Raw genomic sequence first — 14,381 nt, forward strand, 5'->3', positions numbered from 1 at the left:
GGAAAGGTGTTAGGTAAGGTCGTGTGAGAGGTGTCTTAGGTGTACTTGGGTAGTTTAAGGAATGATTTGTTTCATTGAGGGTGACTTTTATAGGCTCTGTTGAAGAGATGTGTTTTCAGGGCTTTGCGAAAGCTTGTTAGATTGGTTATGGTTTTCAGCGCCATGGGTAGTGCGTTCCAGGACTGTGTGCTTTTGTACGCAAATGTAGTAGCATAAGCCTGTTTGTATTTCATTCCTTTACAGCTGGAGAAGTTCAGGTTGAGGAATTTGCGGGCCGATCTTTTGGCATTCCTGGGCGGTAAGTCCACTAGGTTTAGCATATAGAGTGGGGCATCTGCATGAATGATTTTGTGTACAGTCATGCAGATCTTGAACTCAATTCGTTCCTTGAGCGGGAGCCAGTGTAGTTTCTCTCTGAGGGGTTTCGCACTTTCGTATTTAGGTGTTCCAAAAATGAGTCTGGCTGCGGTGTTCTAGGCTGTCTGGAGTTTTTTGATGGTCTGCTCTTTGCAGCCTGCGTATAGAGCGTTGCAGTAGTCCAAGTGGCTTATTACCAGTGACTGAACTAGGGAGCGGAAGATGTTTCTTGGGAAGAAAGGTTTTATTCTTTTGAGTTTCCACATCGATTGGAACATTTTTTTCGTAGTGTTCTTCGCGTGGGTGTCGAGAGTGAGGTTTCGGTCAATGGTGACTCCAAGGATTTTCAGATTTTATGAGATAGGAAGTGTGCAGTAGGGTGTAGTTATTGTAGGGTAGTTGTTTGTATTGTATTGGGAGGTGAGAACTAGACATTGAGTTTTTTCTGCATTGATTACAACCACAGAAAGGTAGTATATCATATCCCATCTCCTTTCCCTTTCTCTACTCGTTCAAAAGTTTCAAGAATCAGCAGCACCTTTCCCTCACTCTTTTCACCCTTTAAAGCTTACAATGAGGAATCTTCCGCTTGCTTCTGAGACCCTCTCTTCCTCAGTCCAGCTGTAGCTTTCAAAATAGCACTGCAGCAGGGGAATTCATCTTCACAGAAACACAGAAAAATTATGACAAAGACCATATGGCCTACCCAGTCTGTCCACCCACATCAACTACTAAGCTTTACAGTCCCCTCCTCTCCCTCTGAGATACTCTGTACCTGCCCTTATGCTTCTTGAATTCACACAGTGTCTCTCATCTCAATCACTTCCACTAGGAGGCTGTTTCACACATTCACCGGCCTTAAAGACATATTTCCTGAGATTACTCCTGAGTCTAGCCCTTTTCACACTCTTTCCATGACCCCTCATTCTAGAGCTTCCTGTTAAATTTAGCTCGCATCTTTTCAGTAGTTGGTCAAAGTAAGTTACATTGAAGTACACCCTGGAAGGCTTAAAATATAAGAGCTCCTTTTACTAAGGTGCGCTGATAGATTTAGTGCATGCTAAGAAGCTAAAGGAATCAAATGGGCTTCTTATCAATTAACACAAGCTAAATCCATTAACACACCTTAGTACAAGGTGCCCTAAGTTTGTACTTGAGGCAATGGAGGGTAAAGTTACTTGCCCAAAATCGAAGTGCAGCAGTGCAATTTGAAAACAGGCTTCCCTGGTTGTCAACTGGGTGCTCTAAATCATTAGGTTACTCCTCCACTCCACTTGGATGATTTGAAGGTGGCCAAACAGGTACATAAGGTGAAAGCCAAATCCAGAGAATGAATGGGTGGAAAGGGAAAGGAATAACCAATAGGAAAAAGGAGGTGAGAGAGGATCTAAATTTATCTCAGGTGAAACCGCACTTTAACTGAAAGAGGACCATCACTTGACTACTTATATTTTCAAGGTATTTAAATGGCTTTATCATATCTCCCCATCTAGCCTTTCTTCCAAAGTAAACATATTTAGATCTCTCTCTCTCTCCGTATGCTTTATAATGAAGATCAACCTTTTTAGGTCAGCCCTCTACATTTTGACCTGAAATGTAATGGCACTTTTGAGATGAAAAGAGCACTTTTTTCAGTGAGTTTATGATAACATTGGATTTGTAGAACTGTGAATATAACATTGGATGGACAGAATTAACAAGTTTATGGAAGAAAAATAAGGGTCTATGATAATGTGACTTTGCAGACAGGCAGGGAATGCTCATGCATACTGGCAGACAAAGGTAAGAGTAAACAGGAAAATTCTTTATTACTGTGTTCTAATATACAAACGCCTGTTGCATCAGTGTTGTTATCAAACCCTAAGGAAGCAGTCTTACTAGGGCTGGCTTCTTGCCCCCCCCCCCCCCAATACAATATTACTGTTCCAAACACAGTCCAACACAGGCTAGTCTTCAGCCTGGACACACAACATATGAGTCTTCAAAGAAACTGTAGAAACTTCCTACCTCAATTTTCTTTCCTACATAGACTCTGGGGAGATATAAGCTTGAGGGCCACTCTGTTCCATGGGCCTCCCCCCCCCCCCCCCCCCAGGAACTATAGCCCAACCAATTCCTTGGGAGGGTTCTTTCTCTCACATCTTTCCTCCAGGAGATCTCTTGCCTTGGATCCTCACTGGTTCTACACTGTCTCAGGGCATTTAACAATCCTTCCCTCTGAACCCTCAACCCTGCCCTTCTGGCTAAGGATCTGTTTTGATAGTTTAGCGCCACCTGCTTTCAGGCAGCTAAACTGCACCCTCAGTGAGGAAGTGCTCATCGCTATTCCATCCACTTCCTCACAGGGCCCAAGAAGATGTTTATCTATGAAAAGCATGAGCACAGTTGACTCAGCTTTATTATTGATATCTGATGGTGCAAAAAAAATGATAGAGTGAGGACAGTGTGTTATCATTAGTTGTTTCATTTCTCACTGTTCAATTGTTTAGTTTATCATGTTTATAGTGACACATAAAATGCCATTATAAAATTACTGCCCTAGAAAGTACCCACACACATTTACACCTGCTCTAGGGCATGTACAAATATTCCAGGAAATTTTACATGTATCTGCACATATTTTATAACATATGCAGGTAAGTTCAAACTCCGTTTCAAGCTCATACTATGTAACAGGCAATTTCACGAAAGATTTATTTATGTATATAAAATGCTGCTGTACTCATAGAAATGTGTATCTTACTGAAATATAAATTATACTAGTACTACTTATCATTTCTATAGCGCTACCGGACGTACACAGTGCTTCACACTTGAACATGGAGAGACAGTCCCTGCTCGATAGAGCTTACAATCTAATTATGACAGACAGACAGGACAAGTAAGGGATAAGGGTTAGGACAGACAGGACATATCAGGGATAGAGGACAGTTGAAGGGTTAGGTTAAGGTTTAGGAGTTAAAAGCAGCATTATATATATTTTATTCAGTACATACAGTCTTCATTATCCGATCTTCGGTAATCCGGCCATTGGGCATATGCAACAGACCCCCCCTCCCCCCGGTAATATCACATTTATTTCTATTAAAAATCTTTGTTTTAGAACAATTTTTGAAAATTGGGAATGCTATGCATTTGTTGAGGGGTTTATGCAGTGTTTTCCACATTATCTGACTTTTCATTTATCCGACAATGGGTTGGTCCCGTTCAGGTTGGATAATCAAGACTGTACTGTTTTATACAGCATAAATTATATAGAGTAGAAATTACTCTTTGCAGGGCCAATAATATTGGTATCTTGTAACCATGTGGCATGTACTGTATCTGAAAATGTATTAGCTTCTAAACTAGGCTTGTCCAAGTTCAGTCCTCAAGAGCCACAAACAGGCCAGGTGTTCAGTATATCCTTAATGAATATGAATGAGATATATGTGTATACTATTGAGGTAGAAGGCATGCAAATCTCTCTCATGCATATTCATTAGGGATATCTGACTGAAGATGGGCAAGCTTGTTCTAACCTTTAACAGAAATGACAGAGAGCAGTTTTGGCTCCATTTCAGCTCAACTACTCATAATATCAACCCTATTTAAGAGGTAGATTTCAAATCATAAGAAAGACTTGTATTTTGTTCAGTTCCTAAAAATACACCAATGGCTTATTTATCAAGGGTCATCCAAAACATGAGAGAGGGAAAACATATTGAACAAATTAGGTTCCGGATTCATATAATTAAGAAATCCAGCATTAGATTTTTTAAAAAGTTCCACTGTTAAAAAAATATACAAATCACAACTCAAATATGTAAGTAAAAAAGCAACTGTTTCAGATTTGCTATTTCTGGAGTGGTACTGCTTGTACTGTGAAAAATAACAGGAAAGAATGAATTTCAAGTTTAATTCCCTCTTTATCTTTGACAAGGTCCCCAGGCATAATAACATAAATGCATGGTGGACATAACGTTCTATTGTGCACTTTTGCAAAAAGAACTAAAGACAATTATGCCTTTTTTTTTCTCTCTGCAAAATTAGACCTCAGACATAAATTCTTTCTGCATATTGATTCTCTGTAGGTTGCAAAACCTTTTGTTGGATGGAACCAATGAAAGAATTATCCAAAGAAGAAATGCATCCGTTTTTGAAATCATGGAGGTCTTTTCTTTGGACTTATCTCATGAAAAGTTGGAAACCATGTGATCTTGAATGCTCCTGTATTACAGACAACAAACAGTGAGAAAATAATTCCAGTTTCTCTTGACCTATCAGGCCAATAGAGCAATATACTAGTTCTCTGTAATGAGTGAAAAACAATTTTAAACCAATGTATACAAATGCACCATAGACTCATTATAGATTGTCAAAAATAAAAACTAACCCTTCATGTTGAATCAATCTGCAAGCTGTCATAAAAAAGAGTTGTTTTCCTTTTTTATACATTTGGCAGCCCACAGAACAGCTAACAGAATGATACACAGTATGTACCAAAGATCCCACAAAATGACACTTATCAACCTAAACAAATACAGAAGAGCAGATGTGGTCCGAAGAAAGGAAGAGATTGGGCCAGTAAGTCTCACTTCTGTGGTAAGCAAATCAATAGAAACACTTTTAAAACAGAGAATAGTAAAGTTTTTGGAATCCAATGAATTACAGAACCTGAAGCAACATGGAGGGGCATAATCAAACGGAGCTGGCCATCTATATGGCCGGCCATCTTCAAGGCTGGCTCCGCAAAGGGGCGATGCCAACCATATTATTGAGATGGGCGGCTAAATCTCAACATTTAGGTCAAAAAAAGTCAAAGTGCTCATCAGGGACAGCTTTTTCAGCAGTACCAGTGGGAGTTGAACCAGCCAACTCTGGATTACAAGACCAGTGCTCTAACCACTTGGCCACAGCTCCACTTACTTAGAAGTCCCTCCCTTTTGATTATGCCCCTTCAGGTCTCTCTCAGCCAATCACAGACAGGGGTCTCTGAGCCAATAACAGCACATTTAGCTGTCTGTGAGTGGCTGAGAGAGACCCCTGTCTGTGATTGGCTGAGAGAGACCCGACGAGGCATAATCAAAAGGGAGGGACATCCAGTAAGTGGAGCTGTGGCCAAGTGGTTAGAGCACCAGTCTTGTAATGCAGCGGTGGCACCGGTACTACTGAAAAAGCCATCTCTGACAAGCACTTTGATTTTTTTTTTTTGGGTGGGAGGGGATTGGTGACCACTGGGGGAGTAAGGGGAGGTCATCCCCGATTCCCTCCGGTGGTCATTTGGTCAGTTGGGGCTCCTTTTTGAAGCTTGGTCATTAAAAAAAAGGGACCAAGTAAAGCCGGCGAAATGCTTGTCAAGCCTGGCTTTTTTTTCCTATTATTGGGCAAAGCCGGCCATCTCATGAGCACGCCCCCATCCCGCCTTCACTACCCTACCGACATGCCCCCTTGAAATTTCGCCGGCTCTGCGACGGAAAGCAGTTGAAGCTGGCCAAAATTGGCTTTCGATTATACTGTTTTGGCCGGTTTCAGGAGATCGCGGGTGATCTCCCGATTTGTGTCGGAAGATTGCCTGCGATCTCTTTCGAAAATAAGCCTGATGGTTTCACTAGAGGCAGGTCTTGTCAGAAAAATCTGATTAATTTATTTGACTAGGTGACCGGACAGTTGGATAGAGGGAGAGCACTAGATGTGGTGTATTTACATTTTAGCAAAGCCTTTGACACGGTTTCACATAGACAACAAATAAACTGAGTGCCCTTGGTATGGGCCCTAAATTGATTCACTGGGTTAGGAACTGGTTGAGTGGAAGATAACAGAGGGTAGTGATAAATGAAGCTTATTCTGAGGAAAAGGATGTTACCAGTGGTGTGCCACAAAGTTCAGTTCTTGGGCCAGTTCATTTTAACATTTTTGTAAACGATATTGCTGAAGGGCTGTCTGGTAAAGTTTGTCTCTTTGAGTATGATATCAAAATCTGCAAAAGGGTAGATACCACGATGATGTGGATAACATGAGAAAGGACTCAGCAAAGTTAGAGGAATGGTCTAGAATCTGGCAGCTAATATTTAATGCTATAAAATGGAGGCTCATGCATTTGGGCTGCAAAAATCTAAAGGAACGATACAGTTTAGGGGGTGAAGAACATTTGTGCACGACAGAGAAGCAGAACTTGGGTGTGATCATATGTGATGATCTTAAGGTGGACAAACAGGCAAAAAAGTCGAATTCACCCTAGAAGGATGCTTGGGTGCATAGAGATAGGAATGTCCAGTAGGAAAAAGAAAGTGATGATGCCCCTGCATAAGACTCTGTTGAGACCTCATTTAGAATATTGTGTACAATTCTGGAGATACCTTCTAAAAGATACATATAAGATGGTGTTGGTCCAGATGGCAGCTACTAAATTGGCCAGTGGTCTTTGTGATAAAGTGTATGGGGACAGATTTAAAGATTTCAATATGTAAACTTTGGAAGAAAGGTGAGAGAGGGGAGATATAATAGAGATATTTAAATACCTATGCAGCTACAATGCTTTGGTTGTAAGTGGGATGGATGCCACAGGTCGGTAGTTGGTGATATTGTTAGTTTTCTTTTCGGTGTCTTTTGGTAATGGTGTGAGTAGTATATTACCTTTGTCTTTGGGGAATATACCATGCTGGAACAAGAAGTTGAGGTGGGAGGTAAGTTCAGTGATGAATCAAGCGAGGGGGGGGGGTTCATTAGATAATTGGGGCAGGTGTCCAATTGACAGTAGGCTGTAGAGATCTTATTGGTTGCTAGTGCTATTGTTTCTTGTGTGATCTCGGTGAAATTTGTCCAAGTTTGGTCGGCTGGGTATTCTTCTCAACTTGGGTCTAGCTCATTATGGAAGGTATCAAGGTTGGTGTAGTCCTATGACATATTTTTGCACAGATCGACAATTTTGCCTTTGAAGTAGTTAGCAAGATCGTCTGCTGCTGGGATTCCTGATTTTGTTGAGGACACTGGTTTTGTGTCTAGTAATTTATCCAGTAGCTTGTATAACTTCTTCATGTCTTTGTAGTCCGAACCTAGTTGTTCATTATAGTAGTTCCATTTGGATTTTTTGATTTCATATTCGTATTTTCTATGTGATTCTATCCAAGCATTTAGATTTTGAGCGTTTTTGTTTTTTCTCCAGGCTCGTTTCAGTTGTCTGGTTCTAGATTTTAATTGTTTCACATTTTCGTTGAACCATGGGGTCCTGTTTGGTTTGTGAATGGTTTTTGTTCGTAAAGCAGCTAATTCATTTAGAACGGTGATACATCTCGATTCCCAATCTGCAAGGTAGTTGATGGAATCAGATGGAATAGACCAATTGTCATAAATTGATTGCCAAAATGTAGTTGTGTCCATATTACCTCTGGTTTGGTAAGATTTTTTTTCATCAGCTTTGAGATGCCCATTCTTTAGCTAATGTAGGGTCAGATTTAATTTGAAGTGATCTAACCATGGAATTTCCGTCCATTTGTGGTCAATGACTTTAATGATTTGGTCTGATGCGAATTTATGGGTTAGCAGGTCAAGTGTGTGGCCTTTTCTGTGGGAGGCATTCAGATGTGGCAATTCGAAATCCCATAGCTGGAAGAATTCCTTACAATCTTGGACACCAGTTGAGTTTGGGTCTTCTAAATGAAGGTTTATGTCCCCAATGATTAGTATGTTTGAATTAGATGTACAAGTGGCCGATATGAAATCCATTAGGGTTATATATGCTTTGCTCCAAGTGCCTGGTGGTCTGTAGAATAGGACACAATTTAGATTGAGGCAATTTCTAGTTGAGGTGTGATTGATTCAGCAGTGGTTTCTAAAGTGAGATGGGATCTGTAGATTATGGCAATGCCTCCGCCTCTTTTATCTATTCTGGTCCAGTGTGTAATGTTGTATCTCGGAGGGCAAAGGTTCAGTATTATGAGATCTTTTTGGTCATGGATCCAGGTTTCGCTGATGAAGAGTAAATCTAAGGTTTAAAATGTGATCCAATCTTTTATAATTTCTGTTTTGCTTACTGCTGATCTGGCATTGATGTAACCTATTTGAATTGTAAGGTATGGATCTTCCGTAATGGTGAAAGTGGGAACCTTTATTAGTTGTCGTTTATATGTCGATTTGGATTTATTAGAGCTTTTTGTGTTGGTTGTGCAGTTTGTTTGTGGGATAGTGTTTTGCTATTGTAAGTTCTGTTGCCAGTTTGGATGAGGTTGGTGTGTCTGGTAATCCTGAATCGGCTGTGCAGTATTGGTACGGTGTTATAATCATCGAGAGGTGTGGCTAACAGTATTTGGACCAATGTTAAGGAGCAGATTCCTAGGAGTAATTTCATTACATTCATTCTGGCTCCTTTGTGTAATAGCGAGTGCTTTCGGTTTTGCACTTTCTCAGTGGATCCTATGTGATCTGTTGCGTGTTAAATGACTTCAAGAATGAACTCATGGGGAGAGTGGAGTGTTGTTAGGAGTAATGTTTTTTACAAAGTGAGGTTTATCTGGACTATGTTCGTGAAGTAAAGAAGGAGTGTGTGTGTAAAAGTATAAGAATGGTGAAGGAAGAGGGTATATGAATTTGTGGGTGTTTATGATATGGTACCCAGTTATGCTCTGCTTCTTTTTCTCAAGGGTGTATCCAGTCGACTAGTAATTGTGCCGTTTAGTGTGTGAATGTATGAAGGTGAGAGTATGTTGGAGTGTTGATGTGGTTCGAGGACAGTCAGTCATGGACTTTGCTCGTGGGTCCAAGGTCGTAGGCTCCAATTGCAGCTTGGACAATCCTGCAAGTGTCAGACCTTCTATTTTCAGGTCTTCCCTTCTGTTTCCTCTATGACCTTGGTAAAGACCTGTCCCATAAGGAGTAAGGATCTTATCCTCTGATTTGGCATTTTTTCCACCCTTTGCAGTATAGTGGTTTCTTTGTCTGGCCTGCTTTCTGATTCGGTTGGGGAGATGTGCTACATTTGATTAGCAGCTAGGGTTCTTGTATCTTTTTCTGCACCACTTCTGAGGCCTGTCCCACTATGATTTCACTTTGCTACATTCGTTAGGACGATGGGGGCTCCTCTCCTCTTTCTATATGAAATGCAGACTCAACTTTACTGGAACACTGTAATATTACAGGAGTCTTCAAATACATTCACATTTAATATTTCCACATCTATTGGCTTCATATATACATTGCTTTTTTAACTGGGAGCAGTCAGTTGTCCGTAAACCAGATATATGTCCCAGCACTGTCACATATATAGTATCTGCTTTACAAAGGCCGGTTTCTCCTTGTTCTGAGTGCTAGAAACTGCTCTCCCAATGTACAAAGGAGCAGAGGACTTAAAGCAGGTGACGAGCTCAGAAGGCAGCGCACATTCAAATAACAATACAGTTAGTGATGTCACCACCAGTATCTGCTTTACAGAGGCCGCTTTCTCCCTGTTCTGAGTGCTGGAAACTGGTCTCCCAATGTACAAAGGAGCAGAGGACTTGAAGCAGGTATAGAGCTCAGAAGGCAGCACACATTCAAATAACAATACAGTTAGGCGCTACTTCCATGCTGAATTTTACACAAGGAATACTGTTCTAATGGATGCACGGCAATGAAACGGGACAGAAAGGGCAGATCCATGTGAAAATACATTTATAAGCCAATTTATAGAATAGCGCCCAACTGTTTCTGTGCAAATCTGCAAAGGGGTATGGCCATGGGAGGGGCATGGGCAGGTCAGGAATGTGCTCTTAAAATACGTGCAGTGTTATAGAATAATGTGGATCCATGTGCAGGAATTTACATCTGGTTTCAGTTAGTGTAACTCCTCATGCCCACTGATGGGCATGCATTCCAGCGCTATGCACAATTTTATAAAGGGTGCCGATTCTGGAATGACTGTTATAGAATGCCATTCAGCACTGATTTTTTTCAGTGCTGAATTCTGAGTGCCATTTTCTGAATCTAGCCCATAATCTATACATAGAAACTATCAATATTCAGCCACTACTCATAGATTACAGTAGCTATTTCAGAAGCAACCCTAAATGTAAATGGCAGCATTTAAATGTTTTGAGAGGCCCAGAGGTTTAAATGCCATTTCAAAAAAAAGGCCATTCACATGTGGGGAAGCTCAGTACAAGGGTCCGTGGGGAGGGCAGGGAGAAAGAATGGTCTGAGTGGGCCTACAATACAGATGTGCATTTCATATTTTATTTAGGGAATCCACATTTGTGTAAGGAAACATAAAACATAAATACAGGTATTTATACCTGCTGTGAGGCACATCTAATGTGATTATGTTGTTTACATTTACTAAATTTTACATACAGCTGTTACAAAATGCCTAGCTACCCGTCTGGGGCTACCCCGTGGCCACTTAGAGGGTCTATCCCTAGCACAGCTGAGGTCTGCCTGCACCTGCCGCTCGTGCTCTACACTAGCACCCTCCTCCCACTGTATGGGTCACAACCGCCTCTGGGCGAGTCTCCCGCTCTCCATCCCCAGCGATTTCTAGGTTACTGGAGCCACACTCCCAGTGGTCCCACAGTTTCCAGAAAGCACTCACAGACCCAACATACAAACCACCAGGATTCTTTATCAGTCCAGACAGGCAGAACAAACAAACAATTGTGTTTATTCTCAGAACTTAGAACAGTGGACAAAAATGTGCAACTGGCAAACAATAACAGATAACTGAAATATGGATCAATTATAACACTAACTAAACATCTATATACTGTCTAAACAGTACCTGGGAAGATCAGGACATAAAATTCACCATGCCTCAGCAAAGAGATCTGTCTCTCTTTCTTCCTGGCTAAGACTGAAGCAACAGCCAGCATCTGCTGGGTAATTTTCAAAACTCCAGGCCAATCAGAGCCCAGAACAGTCAAATTTCAAATAAAAACTGGTTACGTCACTACATGCACTTCCTATTATCTGGGTGCCAAATAAAGAAAGAAAAGAGAAGTAGGTAAGGTACGGTAAGGTATGGAGCAGGGGGGTGTTCCGAGACAGGAGGGCAGACATGCCAGAGATGCAGGGTCTCTAAGAGCATGAGGCCCTGTGTGACCACCCCTGCCTAAGACTGGCCCTGATTATCATTGCGAGTGAACTGCGATATTACTACTAGAGGTCTTGGTGGCCACTTTGAAGAGCCAGGGACATAAAGTGGGAGCAAGTGTGCATTGTTTTCATTCCACTAGACACCAAGGACCTCTAGTAAACCTTGGGCCTGGATCAGAGGGGTTGGGGTAGGGTGCCTGCTAGGGAATACATTTTTTGAGGATCTTGGACCCAGGAGGAAGGGGTTAACAAGGGGAAGGCTGTAATGTGTTGAACTCTTGCTGAAAAGTGGGGGTAGGGGTCATCTGTCACTATGGAAGGGGCTCGCATGGTTGATTGGGTTCCCCCTAGGAGAGGGACGTTAGCATTGGATTGGTGGTGGTGGGGTGCTGCAGAGATAGAAGCTGACATTGGGGTGGGGGTTGCCTATTGGGGAAGTGAAATCATAAGATATTTTGCATGCTTCCACAATCTGGAGAAGGCGTGTATTCGGGATCAAATTAGGTACAGATGCTAGGGCTTTGTGTTGTTGCTCTCCTGCCTCTAGGCTTGACTTGTGTCATTGCATATCTTGCTGCTGAAGCCCCTTCAGAGCTGCCACCAGTGGATTATATCACATCGGAAAGACCTGAGCCACTCCTTCCCCCTTCTTATGCCTCTGATGTGAAGAGGGGTTATTAAACTCTATAACTGCAGTTTCCTTTCAGAGATCAAAGATTTGATATCCTTCAGTAAGAGCCTTACCTGAAGAAACATAAGATGATTATAGCTGCAGTGAGAGAAACAAGTGAAAGGCTGTGTCCAATGGTATATCCAGTCTTCACTTTGTCAAAAAATGTTGTCTATTAATAAAAAACAAACAAAAAGAAGCAGTAATTAATCCCTAGGCCTTTGTCTTTTCATTCAAAATAATTCACATTAGAAGGACAATTATTTCATGCCAAAAACAAACGATTACCATTTCACTCTATCACAGCTTTGCAAAGTTTAGAATCACTCCCTATGCTTCCATTTTAGTGAAAGCAGGTTTCAACATTTATATCTGGAATAATACATTTTGTTCAGTGTTCTGTATAAGTCTTGGGAGGGTTGGTGCTCAATTGTCCTGGTCTGGAACTAGAGGCTTTATTGAACTTTACAGATAGCTGCAACATGGAACCAGAGGGCTTGGCAGTCTGCACTCTGGGACTTCCACATCTGGAGACCCTGCAGAAGCCAACAGAGTGGAGCTGCATCAGAGAGTACCTGAAGGTAACCAGTCATGACATTGTTGCACGCATCCATTCACAAACTGATCAATGTTTAGAGCAGCGGTTCTTAATCAGTGTATTGTGACACACTAGTGTGTCATGAGCACCTGGGAAGTGCGTCGCGGGGCCACCACACAAAGCGGCTGTTTAATCCTGTTTCTGTTTTTCTCCTTTGTTTCCTCTACTATTCTGCCGCAGATCTAGCACCTCTCCCTTCCTTCCCAGTGAGTCTAGTATCTATCCCTTGCCCCCGGGTTTGGCACATCCTCACCCCCCGTCCTTCACTAGTGTCGGCACTGGCAGCAGCAACAGGCTGTCTGAGCCAATCCAATTCAATCCTCTATAGTTTCCCACCCCTCTATTGTAACTTCCTGTTTATGTGTGAGTGGGAAGCAGCAGAGGGAAGGACCAGGTCAGCTAACACAGCTTGTTGCCACTGCCGCTGAGAAATCAGTTTTTTTTGGACCATGGGGGCCACTGAGTGAGGACAAAGAAGTGCCAGACTCGGGAGGAGGAGGGGGAGAGGTAGTGGACTCAAGGAGAGGGAAGGAAGAGGTGCTGGATCTTCAGTGGGAGAAGAGGGAAAAAGACACAGAGCTGCTGGGCTATAAGAGGGAAACAGAGAGAGGAGACAAGGAGTGGTGAACTATAGGGAAAGTAAGGGGAAGGGACAAGTAAATGCTGGATCGTAAGGGGGAAGGGTATAGAAAAGGGACAGGGAGTTGCTGGACCTTAGGAACGATGGAGGGGAGAGGAGAGGTACTGAACTCAAGGGGAGGGAAGGCAGAGGTGCTTGATCTATAGTGGGAGAGGAGAGGAAACAGAGGAGGAAAGGGGAGAGAGGGTACAAGGAGTGCTGGACAACAGGGATGGAGGGGAAGGGAGAGGGAACAAGTAAATGCTGGATCATAAGGAGAAAGGGTGGAAAGAGGGATCAGGAATTACTGGATAATAGGGTGGAAGGAAAGGCAGAGAGGACAGGGAATTGCTGGACCATAGGGTGGAAGGAAAGGGAGAGGGGACAGGGACTTGCTAGAATATAGGGTGGAGGGGAAGGGAGAGGGGATGGGGAATTGCTGGACCACAGGGGTGGAGAGGAATAGGGAATTGTTGGATCATAAGGGGGGAGAGAGGGGTCAGGAAGTGAGAGGGGACAGAGAATTGCTGAACCATAAGGTGGAGGGAAAGGACGAAGGAACAGGGAATTGCTGTACCATAGGGGTGGAGGGGAAGGGAGAGGGGACCGTGAGTGCTGGACCACTTGGGTGGAGGAAAAGGAGAGTGGATAAGGACATTTTGGACCCTAGGGGTGGAGGAGAGGGGTGGGCAGGACAAGGAGATGGGCTACAAGTGTGGGTGAAGAAGAGGGAGGAAATGTTCAGCTACAAGTGTGTAGGAAGGAAGAGGGAGGGGAGATGCTTGGCATGGTGGTGGAACCATGTGGGAGAGACCATTGAGATGGGGATGGTGAGTACAGAGGGTAGAAGTGAGTAATAGGAAGTGAGTGAAAAAAGAGAATAGGAGGCCAAGAAAGGAATGAGACAGGAGAGCTAGAAGGTGAGAGGAGGCGCCAAAAGAGTTGATAGGTATGTGAAATATAGGTAGAGGACTGAAGAGTTAGAGGGTGAAATTTGAGTGGGAAGACAGAAAAGAGAGAAAGAAGAAATATGTCAGAGACAGATGTATTGAGGGAATAGAAGAAGACAGGAAGAAAGTGGAAAGAGAGGACAAATG

At 42.7% G+C, this 14,381-nt stretch overlaps 1 protein-coding gene across 1 annotated transcript in view; it reads right to left on the reverse strand.

Moving 5' to 3' along the window:
• VIPR1 (vasoactive intestinal peptide receptor 1) overlaps positions 1–14,381 on the reverse strand; it is a 598,917-nt gene that overhangs the window by 153,260 nt on the left and 431,276 nt on the right. The window contains exon 5 of the mRNA XM_030197713.1: positions 12,142–12,239. Coding sequence (XP_030053573.1) covers positions 12,142–12,239 — 98 coding nt within the window. The remainder of the gene's footprint in view (positions 1–12,141; positions 12,240–14,381) is intronic.

Source organism: Microcaecilia unicolor, chromosome 1 (assembly GCF_901765095.1).
Source record: "Microcaecilia unicolor chromosome 1, aMicUni1.1, whole genome shotgun sequence".
Lineage (NCBI taxonomy): Eukaryota > Metazoa > Chordata > Amphibia > Gymnophiona > Siphonopidae > Microcaecilia > Microcaecilia unicolor.